The following is a 20,691-nucleotide window of genomic DNA, read 5'->3' as shown; positions in this document are numbered from 1 at the left end:
TAACATTATGTGTATATAAAACTGAAAGATTGGTCACTTTAATAGTGGCACTGTCAATTTTTGTCAAACATAGCTTGCTCATGGCCGGTGACGTCCCGTGGAGGTAGGCAGATTGAGTGTCGCTTGGGGGCGGCAGTCACTTGAAGGGTGGCAAATCGAGGAGAATCATTAGGTATATTATATAGAAATAGGTACCTAAACTTAGTACCTAATAACGAAAATATCCTTCGATTAAAAAAATCAGCTCACTGGTTGGAAACAAAATGTATTAAGAATTAACATAAAAGGTTTAACGGGACTGTATTGTTTTTGTCGGTTTCGCGATGTCTAGTTTACTTCTGTTGTCCTTGGACGTCACGTCGTTGATGACCAGTAATGACAAGTGCAGATTTGCGAATTATATTTTGAATTATAGGTAGGCACCTACATAGGTACTTATCTAGCTCGCGTGTTTTGAAAGTTGTCAGGTGTATTTTTAAATGTCTCTGAAACCGTGGAAACTCGCAATATTGTCTATTTAAGTAGAGAAGGCATTTAAATTTGATTTAGTGGTATATATTTTCTTAGTAATGTATCCATACAACACATTTCTTAAATATTGGGGTCATGTAAGGATGATAAAAATACTGTATAAAAATGGGGCGGCATTTTGTCTAGGGACGTCACTGTCATGGCCGGTTTAGAACTTGCACCTTTCCTCTATCCAGCGTTTTTCGCAATTACAATGTAGATTAACCATTTAAATGCCAGTTCAATTAACAATGAGGCTACATATTTAAGCGCTTTTGCCTTAAATGTCATTCAGCAGTACAAAAAAAAAAAATGCCTTGTCAAAGTCAATGTCTAAAATAAGTTTATTATAGGTATTTTTAACTAAATCAATTTTTTATAATAATGTACACAAAATACAGTTGGTTCGGAGATTCTTGTTATTAAAAAAAAGTATTAATGATACATACATAATTCATCACAATTATAATAAGTTTTAGTTTAAAAATAATTTTAACTGTAACCCATAGATTGTCAAGTTAATGAAATATAATATAGGTTCCGTGAAATTACTTTGTTATAAGAAAAATCAGAATCCACACATCAATTTTGTGGCACGATGACTCGACCAAAAATACCAGTGGCGACTTGTGTCACTGTGGTGGAGGGTGTTAAGATCCGACATAAATAGTGCACACTAAATTTTGTCAGTCATACATATTTGTTTTCATTGAACTAAGACTACAAATTCGAGTGCTTAAAGTCAGACAACGTTATCTACAAAAAAGTTTTTTTTTTTTTTTTTGAGATAACGTTATTTTACATTTACGGCTACATGATAGTCAAACAACGTTATGTCAATCTTTTCTTATTTTCTTATTAAATCGTCAGTAAAGTTTAACGCTAACTACATAAGTTACCCTTTTTTTCATATTTTTTAAAAACTATCCCTATAAATTTTAACAGCATCATAAGCAAGATAAATGTACAATACACAATAAATTATAAAATATTAACATTAGGTTTTAAATAGACCTTTCCCTTGTTGAGTTACAATAATCAAAAATAACGATTTTTGGCTCTCCTGTAAAGTTGCACTTTTGTAGATAGTGTTGTTTGACACTAAGCCCTCGAATTGTAGATAGTGTTTTGTCAATTTAACTCTGCCTAAACCAAACCATAATAGTATAAGTATGCTATGGGTGATCTAAAAAAAATAGTGCACACCTTTTTAGTCATACTTTGACTTAAGACTGTTGAATTAAGAATACATACGACGGTAGTCCCAGAAGTACCCGACCTAGCAAAGAAAACACAAAAAATTTGGGGAAAACTATTTTTATTTCTCTACGTAGTCTCCTTTTAGGTCGATACACTTTTCCCAGCGATGTTCAATAGCTTTGATACCCTGTTTATAGTGAGAATTGTCGAGCTCCTCAAAATAGCCATTAACCGATGACTCCATCTCTTCATTGTTGGCAAATCTTTTACCACCGAGCCATTTTTTCAAGTTTGGAAACAGAAAATAATCCGAGGGGGCTAAATCTGGCGAATAGGGTGCGTGAGGAAGCAATTCAAACTTTAACTCATTGAATTTGGCCATCACGATAACGGATGTGTGAACTGATGAATTGTCCTGATGAAACGAAACTTTCTTTTTCGCCAAATGCGGTTGTTTTTTCTTGATTTCGTCACTCAAACGCTGCAATAAGTTTTCATAATTCATGCCACGCCGTTGATTGATTTTTCTTTCTGAAGATAATCAATGAAAATTCCCCACGCGCATCCCAAAAAACTGACGCCATGACCTTGCCTGCAGATGGAACTGTCTTCGCCTTCTTTGGAGCCGATTCTCCCCTTTCATTCGATTGTTTTGACGGTTCTTTCGTCTCAGGTGTGAAGTGATGGACCCATATTTCATCCATAGTTATGAATAGACGCAAAAATTCTGCTTTATTGCTGTGAAACTTCGCCAAACACTCGATTGAAACATCCTCACCATGCTGTTTTTGTTCCATTGTGAGTAATCACGGCACACACCTTGCGCACAGCTTTCTCATGTCCAAATTTTCAGTCAATATGTGATGTACAGCACTTTTTGAAATGCCTACCATGTCTGCTAGCTCGCGCAATTTCAGTCGACGTTCATCCAATACCATTTTGTGGATTTTCGTCACCATTTCTGGCGTGGTCGACCACTGCGATGTTCGTCTTGGCAGCTTATCCGAGCTCGTTTAAACTCAGCCACCCAATATGTTACAGTTGTAAACAAAGGAGCAGACACCCCCAGAGTAGAATCTACTGCCGCTTTGATATTGGTTGGACTGAAGCCTTTCAAATGAAAGTGTTGTATCACATAACTATGACCAATTTTTTCCATGTTTACAAATTCACTGAGAGCGTTCACTGTTGATGGCTGACAAATAATTACTGAATAACGTAGCGTCGTCAAACTTTAAACTTAGGCTTTATAAGGTTGGTACTTTCTATCGTGATCATTATTTTCAAACAACAACTGCTATCTATACATCAGGTCGGGTACTTCTGGGACTACCCGGTAGTATTACAGATGGTGTTAGTTAGTTTTTTAAAAATTTATTAACCCTTTCTTAAACCAAACGATATTAGATAAAAAATATTCATCTTTCTATAAAGAATTCTTATTATTTAGAATAGATAGATGAATATTTTTTGACTCTATTATGGCTTGGTTTAACAAGGGTTTAATTGAATTTTAAAAACTAGCCAACTCTATATACAATTTGTAGTCTTAGTTCAATGAAAACAATTACGTATTACTGACAAAGTTTGGTGTGCATTATTTACGTCAGATCTTAACAGCCTACTTATACTACTAGGTTCTTTGTGGTCAGTTTCCAAATAGAAATGTAAAAAAAAAATTCTGTAATTTAATTTCCGAGATGATTGCAATTGCCGTGGGCGGTCTCAAAGTATGTATTGGGCATGCCATGGTAGCCTCCTCCAAATTCTGTACTCTTGTCACGCCACCTTCTGTAATTCTCTGCCTTATCGGCATCTTTTAGTGGGCTTTCAAAATGAATATTTTATTAACCGTTTCTATGCCTTCAGCGAGTTTTCTCGCTCTTTGAGGCCATGATAGACATTCCGCACATACGAATTTCGCGAGTTATCTCATCCGACTTAAGACTCAAATTACTAGCCACTGTCGATTGATTTGCATAATCTAAAAAATTAAACACACAGTGACATCTGTTTAAATAATTATGAAATACTGAGCCATAAATTACCGGTATTACAGTGATTGTAGTAGCTGCTTCGCTGTACATTCAACGTGTGTCGTTAAACATCTGCGGCCTGTCAGATACTGCCATAGTAATATCGTGAAGCAGAGAAAAGGTTTACATAATTTTTTTTTGGCGAAAAATTGAAAACTACTAATAATGAGATTGAAAATTCTGTTCGTGATGGCAGTCTCATTTCAGTACGGATTCGCAGTTCGATTGACATTTGTGTTGAGTTCAAATCTTCTTCAAAGGAACGTGGGGTTGATCCACTGCTGGATGAAGGTCTCTCTGAGCTTCACTTATTATTTTAATTCCCTAAGATTTTCCACTGTTATTTGTTAAAAATTGTTATATTTAGTTAAATATCTTTTATAAATCAAAACAATTTTATTGGATTCAGATCTTTTGAAAACTTAATAATATGTACTATATACCATAAGTAAAAATATGAATTACAATAAAACACTTCAAAATATGTATGCTGTCCAGCATGGCTTGTGCATATAATCAATTTGTGGTACAGTCGGATATTAAAATCAATAAGCAAGTACATAATATCGTCGGTGTTTTGTAAAAAGGGCGAATCAACCATTTTGGCAAAATCAAGATTTACAATATGTACCCCTCTAGCTTTGTTGTGTAAAAACGGCGAATTTGTATCTTCACAGAAAAGTACTTAAAAACGATAATCGTAAGGGCGAATACCTATCCATTTAATATTACGAATAAAAAGCGAATGTGACATATTAGGCCTTTTAAGATATTATATAATAATGCCTATTATAATGACAGTATTCTTTCTAAGCTTTATTATAAACTTGTTAGATATTTATAATCATCCACAGGTAATAAACAAATAAATGTCAAAAGTTAAAAATCCTCCTCCTGTAAAATAGCATTCTGGTTGATTCGCCCTTTTTACATAACACCGACGATATGTAATGATATTGAGAAATCCTGAAGTAACTAATATGTAATGTTATTTTATTAGGTTATGTATAATATGTAAGTAGATTGAATTACATGAATATTTGACAGACTTTGGATTAAACTAGTACAAGTGACATACAAATAAAACATGAGCTGGGATCCGTTATTGCATCATCGGTGGCCGCACGGCTTAAGCGTTGGACTATCATGCCGTGGGTCTCAGGTTCGAATCCTGGGTCTGGCAAGTACACACATTGTTTTTCAATTTGTGTGTGTCAGGGTATGTACCTATTAGGTTGAGCAAGTGGCTGACATCCATTTCTCGTAAAAAACAAAATCTGTTAATACAAACCTCTACTCTGTGGAGGCCCATATGATCCTATTAGGATCGGACATGGTCGGAAAAAAAAATTCTCAAATTCAACATTTCTGGCTTACCACCGAAAACCTACCTCACAAATAGCTGCCCTGAGAATTGATGTTTTTGACTTATCAACATATTCACGCCATACACGGATGTAAGACCCCCTTCCGCCCTCATTAGGATGTGATGCCATATATGGATGACCCCTGATGTTGGATTACGCTTCATGAATACCCATTCAAAGACGAAAAGCATTAATAGAAATATCAATATTTTTTCTTGGAATTGTAATAATGGATCATTTGAAAGCAAAATTTACAATAGTTTGCAAATCGCTTTGAAGTCAATGTTAATCAATTTGCGTCACCTGTGCACTTGTATTTGTTCAATCCTCAGCATCTTAATTATTGAAATATTATGCACATATCAAATTATTTATAATAAAATTGTATAGGTTTTTTTAATGTTAATAATAATAATAATTAAAACTTTGTTAAAAGTATATTGTTACTATATTATACTGTATTACCTAAATTTAAATTTTTAGATTTATATTTTATATTAATCATGGTTTTATCTTGTTATTGTATCAAATGTATTTAAAAAAAAAAAAAACTAATTGCTATTAGTGCCTTGAAACAAAATATTCGCCAATAATTTTTATAATAATATATCTTTACAATATTGCTATGTGATTATTTTATAGAATTATGCGTGTAGCGCTAAAATGTTGTGACTCAATGGCTGATTAAAAATTGTGCTTTAAAAATGACACGCAAAACTTGTCAACTTTTAAAATATTTATTTTAAAATCTATTAAGCTGAAATGTTATAAATAAAAATAAACACACACACTACTATCTCTTATTTTAAGGGGGGAGATGAAAATGATAATATATATTATATATATCTATTAACGGAATTATTAGACTTGAAATTTAAAAGAATTACTCTATATAATCTTTTTTTGTGCCATATCTATTATCAGGTGTTGGTGATGATTTTTTGAACAATCTTTTTTATGTCTGCCGCTGCTTGAAACAGTCTGAGATTTTTGAGTCGGGACATAATCGGTCTCGCTTACCGGAAATGTTCTCTTGAATTCTAAGATGCTGAAATGGATACCTTTTTACTTTTGCATCCTTCCAGCTAATATGGAACATGCATTTGACCTACATTTGAAATGCTTCAAGCCTTCATTCTGAAGAGTAGAACCGAAAAGACATTCTTACTATTCTTGTCATTTCCTTCACATAGATATTACTTAAAATGAATGGTGCTTTATAATCAAATTTTATTGCCGCAATTAATATAAATGTATTTTTATCATAGACAATTAAATTTTATTTAAATAGTACAAATATTTTACTTTCTATCGATAAGAATACCCACTTATTGCCTCTGCCCATAGAATTTTGTGATTTAAAAGTACTTACATGTCACTGGAATAACAATATAATTTTCATAATAAGAGGGTGATCTACTAAGACTACTACTGACTTTTAATAAATAATTTTACGACATCATGCTGTCATAAACCAAACCAATGGATTTATAATAGAGGGAGTAGTATGAACTTTTTGTATTAAAACACAAAAATTAATATTTTCACAGTAGTGTTTGTAAATAAAATAGAAAATGGCGACCTGCCGTTGACATCTTGCTATGGTATTGTTATTTGAAATTTTATTTGAAGTCTTTTCATAAAAGTGTATGCGATCTACTGTCTCCTTCTAATTATTTTGAACATATAATACTGTTTAGTCTGACTTTGAATTGTACATCTATCATGTACAGGGTCGAACAGTTGTCGGTTTACCTGATTGTTTTCTAAAAGTCGGTCTCCACTTAGATATTGTGTAATAATGTGTCACGACATAACCATTGTATTAGTTGACACAGAGGGTTATCCTCCAAGAGTCCTCATTGTATTAAAGCCTTAATTGTGAATATACCTACTTTAGTACATAATACAAAAAGGACTTATTGTCAAAAGCCTTTTATTCTATCTTTATTGTATATTTAATATCATGCTATTCTTTTTTATTTAAAGTTAATTTTAATATTATTATGTAGTTTATAAACAATTCTGTTTTTAATATTGTTTTATTGTGTATATGTTATTTTTGCATTTGTATTATTCAAGTATTGGCTTAACTGTGGATCGTAATCCCCGAATTGCTATTTTCAAATCTCGACATTATAGCCCGTTTACACGTGCATGGATTTACTAGCTGCAGTACGTATTGTCGCGACCATAATGTAAATGTAAACACTTATTAATGTGCATGTTGCAAGACTGCATGCATGGATCAGAATAGTTTAGTGACTTCTGAATTTTCACGTGATAGAACGATAATGACGAAACTGGCAGATAAAATATGAACTACACCGTGCAGAGCATTTTTTTTTTCGACCATGTCCGATCCTAATAAAATTATAATAATATGGATCTCCACGGAGTGGAGGTTTGTATTAACAGATTTTGTTTTTACGAGAAACGGATGTCAGCCACTTACAGCGTCAACCTACTAGGTCCATACTCTGACCCATACATAAATTAAAAAACAATACTGTGTGTACTTGTCAGACCCAGGATTCGAACCTGGAACCCACAATGCTACACGGCCTATAGGCCAACGCTTAAGCCGCGTGGCCAGCATTTTAACGTTTAAAAATTTTCATAACTTGTCAAATAGCACCATACAATGACAACTACACATTTCGCTTACGCTTGAAGAATAAGATTGACGAGACAGTCAGCACTTTTACGTGTGAAAAGTTATTGTCGGACATGGTCGAAAGAAGAAAAAAGTTTAATTTATACATTATTGGTGCCAGTAAATCCATGCACGTGTACAGGGGCTATCAAATGAAAACTAGTGAAATTTTGTTTTTGTTTACCGTCTGGTAGTGAAGTAATTTGAATATATTTACCAAACAACAAAACCTAGTTACAAGAAATTTCAATTTGCGAGTGTTGATGTCGTCTTAATAAAAAATGTAATATGGTTGTGTATTTAATAAATATAATATATTTTGTACTGCACTTTATTGATCAAATAAAAGGTGTTTTATAAAGAGATTCCACTTTATTTCAAATAATTCGGCTTGTCGATATTTGTAGGCGTCCCTCGGAAAAGGGTCTATATGCAAATAAGATTTTTAAGTTAAAAAAATGTCAATGATTAAAAATATTCCTATACATCACTGAAATACTTGTTATTTATATATTTAAAATGACGTGTTTCTTCTCTCCTGTAAAATTTTGGTTATTGCATGTCAATGGCGAAGGGTGGAGTCAGGCTGTTGAGATTCCAACATAAATAGTGCACTCTAAACTTTGTCAGTCAAAAGTGTTTTCATTGAACTAAGAATATATTATAATATAGCAGATGGTGATGGTAAGTTGTCAAAATGCTTACCAAACCATAATAGATAAAAAATATTCTTCCATCTATAAAATATCTAAAATTATTTATGATTTAATGGCATAAATTTAGATATTTATGACTTGGTTTACGCTAGGTTTAATTGAATTTTAAAAACTAACTATCAATCACCGTATGCAATTTGTATTCATCATTCAATGAAAACAAATAAGTATGACTGACAATGTTTAGTGTGCACTATTTATGTCAGATCTCAACAGCCTACATAGACCCCTTTTCGAGGGATACATTCATTATTTGGTCAGTATATCTGACAGTAAATTATGTTACGTTTATTACCCAGAATACGTTGCGAATAAAACGGTGTTGTTTGGGCATAAACTGATAACTGCGTTTTTGGTCATTTTATGTTAAGAGTAAACATTATAGTATTATCTTCCATTTGGTAATAACCCGATACCTATATTTCATTTGAAATGCTCAAAACGCTGAGGTAATAATAAGAAGAAGAACACACTCAGCGATTAGTTTTGTCATTACATGACCAAACACTTTATCATTGTTTGATCACTGATAAGTGACATTATTTTCTTAATTAGCGGAATAATTGACCATCTAATTATTGTCATATTATTCTTCAGTGCGTAAGACGGTTTGCCCCGACAGTGGGATACGCCTACATCATGATGACACAAGCGATCTATGCGAAGAAAGACTGTGCGACTTGGAGTATGCAGACGACGCAGTCGTGTTTGACTCGACGATCGAGAGGTTGGAGGTGACCGTGAACAGGCTAGCCGCGAACTCGATGCGTGTGGGTCTTCATCTGAATGCCGCTAAGACCAAATCCATGTGCAGTGCTGCTTGCATCGACGCCGACACTCCTCTGCGGGTTTCTGGTCTGCCCGTCGAGCTGGTGTCCAGATTCAAGTACTTGGGTGCCACGGTTGCCGATGATGGTGGTATTTCTAGTGAGCTTGGAATCCGCATGGGTGTGGCGGGCTCTGCGTTCAACCAACTTGGAGTCGCATGGAGGTCAAGGCTGTATTCTGTGAGGACCAAATGTCGTTTCTTTAACGCGTGCGTGCTACCTGTGCTCCTGTATGGCTGTGAGACATGGCATCTTACTAAGCTTCAAGAGTCACGGCTTTTGAGCTTTGAGAATCGATGTCTCCGCAGAATCTTAGGGGTACATTGGTACGACCGCGTTACAAATATCCGAGTTCGTGAGCAGACACAACAGCCTTCGGTGATTGAAGTTATCACGAAGAGACGATTCACGTGGCTGGGACATGTATTCCGGATGCCGCCAAAGAGTGCGGCACTTCGTACCCTTGTGGCACAGCCTCAAGGGTTCCGTCGCCGTGGCCGGCCCTCCCTCACCCTGCAGCGATGCTACAAAAGCGACCTACGTGCTGCAGGTCTGACATGGCGGGAGGCACAGGAGTTGGCGATGGACCGAGGGAAGTGGCGCCAACTTGTGCTTGCCCTATGCCCCAATGTTGGGACGTGACAGGGTGAAAGAAGAAGAAGAAGAAGATTTATATTTAAATGTTTTCTCAATGTTAGACAAAAAAATAACCGAGACTTATGTGGGTAATTCAAATCTTAAAATTGCTCTCCTGTAAATTCAACATTTTGCAGTTAACAGGTTATGCCCAAATCACCGATTATTAATTATACACCCAGCTCACGTTGAACAAAAATTTTCCTTCCTGATAGATTGTCCGTAAATCAAAATTCTGCATATCGAAATGTATGTATGATTCGCCGTCTCTTACCAACCTTATAATTTTCATACTTAAAAGTCTGTAAATTCAATCTTTAAACTGTATATCAAATTTGTAAAATAATTTTTAAATTTTATTATGGCGAAATTTCTTGTAGCATGTGTTTGTTAAACAGGAGGTAACCGTATTTTATTAAACACAGAAATTTCACATAGGACAACAACTAAAGCAAAATAAACCAAGGACAACATGAGTGTTTGACACCGTGAGTGTAAAACCAAGGCATCTGCAAAGATATATTACGGTTTGAAGTCTTCGTTTAGTTAGGAGGAATAGAGTTTCTAAAAAAAAACCATAATATTTGGTTTACATCTACATTATATTGCATATTCTTTCAGTTACTTCACTTTTACATTATCAAGTTCACGACTTTTGCAGTTGTTTTGTATTTAATCTCGAAATTGAAAAATTTGCAGATGCCTTGGTTTTACACTCAGGGTGCGATATATTTACCTATATATTTTGTTTACATAGATTAAATCTCCAAAGAACAAAGATTGGGATACAAAAAATTAATGTTTTTAAAATGGTAGGATAGCGTATCCGTAAAAAAAAACAATCGATATGTACCTAGTAATATGGCAAAACATGATATGTCAGTTTTTGTTGGCAAATTGAGTTATCTATACCTTCAGACTCGTCTCGGTGAGATTTACAAGAGATCAAAATATGGTATGCCTTGGTTTTATAGATTGGGAGAAATAAACTTTGTCAATTTGTGATAATAATGTTCATTGTTTGAATGTCTTTCGAAGTTTAAAATTGCTCTTCTTGAAAGGAAAGCAGTCTTGTGTATAGAATAGATGCGCTGAACAATTTAGAAAAATGGACATATCGTGTTTTGTCATCTTACTACAGGTATAATATACCAGTAAAATTGTTTTGAATTCCCATTTTATAATGAACAAAAAAGGACATAAATTCAGAAGATTACAACATCTTCGATTCATTTTATTTAACTGACTATATACCATAAATAATATAATATATTACACATAAATAACCAAGTTTTATACAATAGATATGTGATTAAATCCAAACATATTCTTCTTCTTGATATGTTCTTGATAATAGTCTAACTGCCACGATTGCAGTGTTAGGGCGTGGCCCACCTCGGGAATTCGTGGATTCCTTCAAAGACGATGGGAGTCCATAAAAAGAGGGCGGCCCATACGACTCCAATGGAAATAATCGACGGCGCGATACCCGCAACTACCTGTAATAATAAATCACAAGCAAATCTATTTAATGTGTATAGTCATTGGACTTCTTATCCCTTAACCGATTATAGTGCTTTTAAAAACTGACATGGTGTGTCAGCAAGGTTTATTAAAGCGATGTCTTTACCTACCAGAGGCACCTAGCGGAAAAATACAAAGCTTACAATTTGAGACATTTTTTTGATAATTTACAATTTCGACTGTATTAATTCATAAATATGCATCTGAAAACATTAAAAAGAAAAATATTTTTTATTTTAAGTCAAAGATAAACTTACAAAATGTTATGTGAATTTGTCAAAGGACCCCATCTTATTATCACATAATATATTATATGGTCATATTTATTATTAAAATTTAGTTTATTAAGTTTTCTATGCTGTACCTAAGAGATTTTTGACTAATTCATAGTTTTATTATTTTTTATATCTATTTTAAAAAACATTAATTTTTATAAAAATATAAAATGTGTATTAACTTGAAAAAATATTTATCTTTTTAATGTTTTTAGTAATTATGTGTGACCTGCTAGTACAATGTCTTGACACCTTGAAAGTTGTACGTGAAACTAAATTGAGCAAAAGAAGGGATTAGTAATCAAGGAGAGGTACCATCTTTCTGATAGGAATTCTTGCAAATTGTGCTACGATGGCATTCGAGGAATTGCCAGACGGAAAGTGAAATGTCAGCCGGCATCCCAACAGTCCAGACATCATCAGGAGAGTTGGATTTGTCTCAGTCACGACTGCCTGATAAACATACAGAAAACTTTTTTACCTCTTTCATGTCACGTAAGTAGTCTTAAAATCCTAACACCACTGCACATTTATGTACTGAAATATGACTATATTCTAAAACATTAGAGCAAGAGGTTTAAAAGAATACTATTTTATGTAATAAAAATACTTTATGCAGTCATCAAATGTTTAAAATAAATATTAAGGATAACAAGGCTTCAAAATTATATAAATAGATTATCTACAACATTTACGGAATGTCCAGGATCATGCTTTTAAAATAGAATAAAAGCTCCATGCTCCAGCTAAGCATGTCCCCCCTTAAGCACGATTCCAGATTCTCTTCAATAAGACGACTTCTCAATTTACTATGATTTCCTCTCTAAAAATCTCTTTTCTAACCACAAAACTTGCTATATCAACATTATTGGAAGATTGTATTCAGTAATTAAATACAGGACTTGATTTTTCTTGACTCTTCTAAAGTTCCTCAACTGCTTTTTTTCTTGCATCACCGACAGGATATTTAGTGCGAAATGACACGTGTTTGTTGTAATGTGTCTCTCTAAATTTGAATGCGCCAAGTTTTCCCGACAAATAATACAGGTCGGTAGGCCATTTAAGTTTTGAATAAAGTCTTGGTCCATTAAACTTTAAATTCACGGTTTTCGTTTTACTTTGCTTCTTCTTTGTAGCCATATCAAATAGGGCAGAGGGCATTTGTGGTTGAGCCGCACTCAAGGGGCCAAAGAGCCGCATGTGACTCGCGAGCCGCGGTTTGCCGACCACTGGCCTAAGGAATCATCGTACATTGATACAGTCATATCTTGAATGCTTCTAGTTATTTGACGGTACGGTTGGAAATTCATACACAGCATCTATGGACCGCACAGCACCATTAGTATAGAATATATAGAAAGAGGAGAGACCACTTGAGCAATGAAAGGCAGCATGATGTTCATGACTCCTATGGTGGAGGACAGCTCCGAGAGGAACTTGCAGGACAGCATCACGACCAGCGGTAGAACGTAGCGGTTGGTTCGCCTCATCGCGAGCAGGCTCCACTCCATTAGGTTTAGCATGCCTGAGTATTGGGTTGCTATGCTAATCGAGTAGCCCGCTCCTGGACAGACAGACGTTCATAAACTACAATCAAACCTTACATTTTTATTAGTTTCTGGTTGTAATGGTTACAAGCAGGGTTGCCAGATTTCCAAAATCGCAGAACGGGGCATTCATTATTTCTAACGATCAAAAAAGAAAAAAAAGAAGTTATAGAATTAAGGAGAAAATAATTTTAATTAAATTATAATACAGTACACTCTCAGTAATCCGCCGCTCAATTATCCGACAACTACTATAATACGCTGTTATTTTTACTGGTTGAAAGCACAAAATCAAGCTCAATAATTCGCCGGTATTCGATTGCCAAATTCAGTAGTCCGCCGCGTACAAGTATACAATGCAGATGAGACAGGCTTATTGTGGAAACTTCTCCTTCGTAAAACGTAGATACGTTCATCGCGAAGAAAGTAATGTACCAGGGAGGAAAGTGCCCAAGAAACGCATCACAATTAGGCCGTACTCCAATGCAACCGAGACACACATCCTGAAGGTTTTGGTTATAGAGAAAGCCAGGAATCCTAAGCCATTCAAGAATAACTGCATCACTGAGCAACTGGTTGTGTCAAGTGAATTACTGTTTAATATTTAGTTAGTAAACAGTTTATAAATATGTATAATTTAGTAAATACTTGATTTTGATTATAAATAAAACCGTAATTTGCTAGTACAAATTTCTCAAAAAAACTATTTTTACGAAATACCTGTTTTAATTTTAACCATATTTTGTATGTATGCATTATAATCTGCCGCTTTCACTAATTGAACACTTGTGTGGATTAAAATATATTGATTAGATACAATTACAGGAAGCGCAAGAATGTATATGTTACGCCGAATGTGCAAAATTGACTATTACATGAAATGGGCAAAATTTTGGCTAATTCATGTAATAGTCAAGCCCGTTGCTTTATTCATGAATTAGGTAAATTATCTGCCGAGTACCTGAATTCGCCAGGGTATGGAATTCTTAAACTGTCAACATGACAGTAGAAAAAGTAAATTTAATACAGATATGGTATTTTATAAGTTATAATTGGACATAATATAATATTATTATTAGGTTAGGTTAGGTTTTGTAATTCTGAATTCAACTGAATGTCCATTTTGAGGTTAGCTAACAAGTGTCAACAAACATACAAACGACCATTGCACGATTGATACCAAAGCACGAATCAAATTGCGAAAATACGAGGGTGGGTCAATAATTCCTTAGAAAAAAGCATTAAAACAGTTTTTATTTTTGTATTTTTTTTTTATTTCTCAACATAATCTCCTTGGAGCTCAATACACTTGGTTAGACGTTTCTCAATTTTTTTTAAACCGTCAGAAAAATAAGTTTTCGGAAGGTCCTCAAAATAAGTATTTGTCCGATCGATGACTTCTTCATTTGAAAAAAAACGTTGTCCACTTTTATAAGTTTGGGAAAAGGAAAAAGTCACTGGGGGCTAAATTTGGCGAATACGGTGGGTGGTCGACCAATTCGAACTTCAATTCTTCAATTTTAGCCATTGATCGTAAACATGTGTGAACACGGGCATTGTCCTGATGAAAGAGGATTTTTTTCCTGTTTAAATGAGGCCGTTTTTCTTCAATTTCGTTTTTTAGCTGGTCCAATAAAGATGCATAATAATCCCCTGTTATTGTTTTTCCTTTTTCCAAATAGTCAACGAAAATAATTCCACGTGCATCCCAAAATACAGTAGCCATAACCTTACCAGCTGATTTTACGGTTTTCGCCTTCTTTGGACATGGTTCGCCTTTCGCAATCCACTGCTTTGACTGTTCTTTCGTCTCGGGAGTATAGTGGTGTATCCATGTTTCATCTACAGTCACAAAGCGACGAAAAAATTCATCCGGATTGCGTTGCATGAGCGACAACAGGGCTTTAGAGGCCACCACCCTATTGCGTTTATTGTCGACTGTGAGCAAACGCGGCACCCATCTTGCAGAAACTTTTTTCATGCCCAATTTGTCATGTAAAATAGAAATGACGCTACCTTTTGAGATCCCTGTAACCTCAATTATCTCACTCAACTTTAATCTTCGGTCACTTAACACCATATCGTGGATTTTATTGATCATTTCTGGTGTAGTCACCTCTACAGGACGTCCTGAGCGTGGTTCATCCTTTGTTGATGTACGACCACGTTTAAATTCATTTAACCAGTTATAAATAGTTGCAAGTGAAGGAGCAGATATGCCGTGAACTAAATCCAACTCATTTTTTATTTCCTTTGCTGTTAACCCTTTTATATTAAAATGTTTAATAACAGCTCTAAACTCAATTTTCTCCATTTTTGTAAATAAGCAATTTTTTTTTTTAAATGTACGAAAATAAAAAACAACAACCCGACCAATCTGATTGAAACTTCGCAGGATACTGAATCGGTAGTGCCGCTGCATGAAAACAAACCGCTTACAGTACTAGTCGCGCCACCTGTCGGCTTTTCTAAGGACTTATTGACCCACCCTCGTACCTTTTAATAAAATTCTTCCGTTATCATATTGTATTTCTAGATTTTTTTTGCGCATAGTAAATGGATATGAACGTCATTATAGTTATTGATTGGTATATTTTTATATTATAATCAATGACATTTGACACATTTGGTTAGTTTGATTAGTTGCAAAAAACACCACCGGAGCGCGACCATCTATTTTGACCATAGATAATATACGTAAATTTTGACCGATGCATGAGCATTTGACACATTTAGTTTAATTGCAAAAAACACCACCGTAGCGCTACTATCTAATTTGTCCAATGCATGAACTAGGCAGAAAAATTACTGCCGAATTCACACACTCGGCAGATATTTTGTCTAATTCATGAATAAGGCAACGGGCTTGTATTTTTCATGATTTAGGCAAAATTTTGCCCATTTCATGTAATTGTCAATTTCGCACATTCGGCGTAACATAATATACAATCACAACAGTTTTATTAGGAGTATTTTTCCCAGTTTTTAACTTGTTTCAAAATATGTTTGCCATTTTTGCTCGATAAATTTTTTCTATAGTCATTACAATTATTGTCATCTTGCTGACAGTTTCAAATTTTATTCATAAAACGTGGTACGCGAGCCTCTTTAACTATATACGTACATTTTTGTACATATACAAGTTTTGTTAAGTGAGGATTTTCGGAGGCGATGCGGGACTCCCGTATAATCCCGCTCAAATAGGGATGTCTGGCAACCCTGGTTACAAGAGAAGCAGTGGACTGCATTGGTGGGTTGGAACCTGGGGCATGTGTGCTTTACCCAGAGGACTTTTTACCGTGACCATATCAGTGGTTCACCTAGACCAGGGGTCGGCAGAAGCGGCTCTTTGCATAGACGTTTGCGGTTCTTCAGATATAAACCCCAATTTCACCTCATCTCAAGCAGCCTTATAACATCAGTTTATGATATAGAGCCGCCGAACAAACTTAGACTCGTACGGCATACACAGATGCTGGTTCACTCCAGATGCAGTTAATATATTTAAAAAGCAAGGAACTGTGGAGCAACAAATTCACAGATCTGACCAGCCGCTTGGATGAACTCGAAAGAGAGAAATCCAATTTGATTTCTCAGCACAAGTGGACAGCTATAAAACAACTGCCTAAAATAGAAACAATAATATTCGCTACATGGAATAGTTTGCCTGAAACATATGACGCGTTAAAAAAACTAGCTTTTGGTATTCTCACAATCTTTGGCTCTACATAATATGTATATTATATATACGAACAAACATTCTCATAATATATGAACCAAATAAAAAATAAGCTTAGGAGCAGAGTAACGGATGAAAATTTACAATCATGTATTCAATTAAAAATAAGTAACTATTTGCCAGATATAGTAAAGCTATCAAAAGCGATGGATGGACGCCGTTCTAATTATTTTTTTTAATAAAAAAACTTTTTTATATGCGGCTCTCTGGTACCTTTGTTATCTTGTTTCCTTGACAATTTGGTTCTTCGACAAACTGCCGACCCCTGACCTAGACTCTTCCCAACTGCGCCTCGGTCACCGTGACAGCCGCATCATTGGATTTCAACATATCATTGATAATGCAACGAGCGGATAGACTGTCACATGTTCCGCAGTTTCCTCAGCCCCACAATCGCAGTTTAGTTTCGCAGTTCGTTTCTGATTCATCGTCCTCAAAACTGCAAAATTCTACGTGCTCCCAGGTGGAGGCGTATCTGGCGTTCTACTAGCAATATGATGAAAACGCACTGGCATGGATTAAGGCTTTACCGTTGCATCTTAAGTGCTGTTGTCGTAACAATGTAATTTTGTGTTTGTGACACTATTTTGTTTGAAAATCTCTATGCTGTCGTCTACATCCTGCCGTTTACGAGTGAATAAATGATTTAACTTTATAGTAACACATTACCCAATAGGTATAGTAGGCCCCAGCATATTTTCGTGTGAACGAGCATCCAATGCAGACCTCCCGATGAACACGCCGTTGGCAAATCTTTTTTACCTGAAAAGTACAATAAAATCAGGCAATAACGTTTGTATACACATCATGCTATCACTCTACCAACTGCCATAATTTACGCATCAAACGTAAACACCTATTTTAGTGAAGACATTTTGTAATCCATTACACATTTAAAATAAAAGATGGCAGGTAGATAAATCAACTAAGTAAACTTTTACCGCATCCCGTATCAACCCAAGTGCTTATTTAAATTTACAAATACATTTCAAAGTATCATAATTTACCGCCCGTAATATTTTAAATACAGAGATATGTACAATTAATATCAGTGGCGAAGGGTGAAGGTAGGCTGTTAAGATCTGCCATAAATAGTGCACATTAAACTTTGTCAGTCATACGCATTTGTTTTCATTGAAATAAGACTACAATTTACAGATAGTGTTGGTTAGTTTTTAAAATTCAATAAAACCCTGAAAAAACCAAGCCATAATAGATAATAGTCAAAAAATACTCATATTCTATCTACAAATATCTAAAATTATGCAATTAAATCATACATAACTTTGGATATGTTATAGATAGAATAATATTTTTTTATGTGTTATAGTTTGGTTTAGGCAGGGCTTAATGAATTTAAAACAATAAATCAACAATATGTTTAATCCAATGAAAACAATAATAAGTATGAATGAAAAAAGTGTGCACAATTTTGTCGTATTGCCCAAAGTACATATACCAAAACTATTATGATGTATCACAAGCGTATCTGGGGATATTTGATGTCAAAAATAGCATTGGTTAACAGCAGCTCTGGTGACTGCGTCAACTGGGTTTATCTTGGGTTGGGTATATTTTCATTAACAACATTACTTTCTTTAGGCAGGGTTTAATTGATTTTTAAAAACTAACCAATACCATCTGTAAATTGTAGTCTTAGTTCAATGAAAACAGATATGTATGTCTATAAAAGTTTAATGTTCACTATTTATGACGGATCTTAACAGCCTACCTCCACCCTTCGCTACTGATTAAGTAATAAAATAGATTAAAAAAATTGGTTCCTAAAAATATGCATGTTGTTTTTTTAATGGAAGCAGAGAGGGCAGCGGCTTTTTGGATTTCGCACAGTTGATATCAAGGGGCTAGTTTCATCAATATCGGTCCAGTAGTTTTTGAGGTATAAAAGCACGGACAGACAAACAGTCTAATTTTATATAAAGTAGTACATACATATTTGTAATAATACGCACCCAATTTGGTGTCGAAGAACTTCATAAAGTCAAGGTTCCTAGGAATAACGAACAGAAATATAACTATGGCCGTCGAGGGCACTGAATATCCGACATCCCTGAAAACAAAAGTTATTATTAAAGCATTAACATGGTATTAGATACTATCTTCGTCTTTAAAGGTCAAAACATGGTAACCCTTGCTTAGTAAATAAGGAGAATAACTGAGGCCTATAAAAACAAATGCAGCAAACTCCAGTATATTTCGAAATGTAGCCAACAATGTGGATGTTGTCAGTGGTATATTTCGGTCCCACGAATCAAATGATTTGGTATTAAAAATAGCCGTAAACGGTAGAAATTGCATATCGTAAAATCACGTCAATAACACAATATGCAGCAAACTACAAACTAGTAAGAAGCAGCTGTAGCTACCTCCCACTCGACCAATCAGAAACCTTTCCGATAGCATGGCCGCCAGTACTAAATGACAATTGTCAAGGTGGGCGCTCTTGCGGTTTTTAAAACTTTTAAATAGTTTAATGTGCGTGTTTAAACAAAATATTTGGCAAGCTTCATCATGGAATGTCATCCTTCGTCGTGAATAAAAAGAATGCTGGGAAAAGGCAGAGAAATCCAGATACTTGGAAGTCAAATGTTGCAAAAAATAAGCGGAAAGTCATTCTAAACCCAGAGGTGTACTTACTTAATCATTGTACATTTTTATTAATTTTTTGTTTGCTTATGTACCAATATTATAAACAGTTTTTTATGATTTCAGAAAAACACACCAATATGGAGTTTGCTGTATTTGTTTTTATTGGCCTCAACTAAGAAAGTAATTCTTACAATGCGGAAATCTGTTCAGCCCATCCTTTCATAAAGCGAGGCTCTCTGGTGATGAATAAGATTACCATTAATATAAGAATCGCCGCTGCCATCTAGGGAAATATAGAACAATAAATTAAGATGCTGAGGATTAAATTAATACCAGTACAAGTTGAGTAATCGACTAAGTACAGAGTTAAATTTTAATACTATTGTAAATCGAAGCGGCTAGTTTCAAAAAACCTAAAACGATTTTAGGTAGTTCTGCGAAAAATGAGAAATACGATTTTAGGTAGTTTTGAGAAAAACTCATATCTATTAAAACTGTGAAGTTTATGTATTTATTTTTTAATTCGTACATTCTAAAGAGTATTTTGGCTTATCCATTTTAGGGGTATTTGAAATTTAACCTAATTTTTGATAATACTTATTGACGGTTTTTGACGTTTTTTAAAGTTCAATCTTTGGCCATCATATAGGTAACAACAATATCTATCTAAATACATAATAATATCTAACTCAAAATTTTTTAAAAACCGTTTTAGGGGGATTTGAAACTAGGCGCTTCCGTTTACAACATTCTATAATTATTAATAATGAGGTCTTGTTCTCAAATGATGCAACAGAGATCTATTCCAACGTAACCCTTAACCCTGGAATCATTTAAATGTTGATAAAACATGCTATGATGTATTCCAAGCGTATCTGGGGATATTTTGATGTCAAAAATAGCATTTGTTAACAACGGCTATGGTGACTGCGTCAACTGGGATTAGGTAGTCATTAAACAACATTAATTTGTTTAGGCAGGGATTTTTAAAGACTAACCAACACTATCTATAAATTGTAGTCTTAGTTCAATAAAAACAAATTCGTAT

The 20,691-nt window shown here is 34.6% G+C and overlaps 2 protein-coding genes across 2 annotated transcripts in view; both read right to left on the bottom strand.

The window, feature by feature from the left end:
* The window catches only part of LOC147069814 (uncharacterized), a 570,178-nt gene that overhangs the window by 466,305 nt on the left and 83,182 nt on the right, over positions 1–20,691 (bottom strand). The window lies entirely within an intron of this gene.
* LOC147069817 (protein I'm not dead yet-like) lies at positions 12,998–19,921 on the bottom strand. Its single transcript, XM_085950607.1, has 4 exons — positions 19,835–19,921; positions 19,007–19,104; positions 17,703–17,795; positions 12,998–13,311 (listed from the first exon to the last, which is right to left on the bottom strand). Exons 1-4 carry the CDS (start codon positions 19,900–19,902, stop codon positions 13,067–13,069), a joined length of 504 nt encoding a protein of 167 aa, XP_085806733.1. The 5' UTR covers positions 19,903–19,921; the 3' UTR covers positions 12,998–13,066.

The sequence above is a fragment of the Rhyacophila brunnea genome, unplaced genomic scaffold (genome assembly GCF_057557595.1).
Source record: "Rhyacophila brunnea isolate RB1 unplaced genomic scaffold, BYU_Rbru_1.0 scaffold_23, whole genome shotgun sequence".
Classification (NCBI taxonomy): domain Eukaryota; kingdom Metazoa; phylum Arthropoda; class Insecta; order Trichoptera; family Rhyacophilidae; genus Rhyacophila; species Rhyacophila brunnea.
This window is presented reverse-complemented; position numbering and strand designations above follow the sequence as displayed.

What these genes read in the sequence shown, in the direction of transcription:
- LOC147069817 (XM_085950607.1), bottom strand. Translation starts at nt 19,902, where the DNA reads ATGGTAATCTTATTCATCACCAGAGAGCCTCGCTTTATGAAAGGATGG. An exon ending in GCTGAACAGATTTCCGCATT is followed by an intron (nt 19,105 to 19,834) that starts GTAAGAATTACT and finishes TTTTGTTTTCAG; the next exon opens with GGATGTCGGATATTCAGTGC. An exon ending in GTTCTTCGACACCAAATTGG is followed by an intron (nt 17,796 to 19,006) that starts GTGCGTATTATT and finishes TGTACTTTTCAG; the next exon opens with GTAAAAAAGATTTGCCAACG.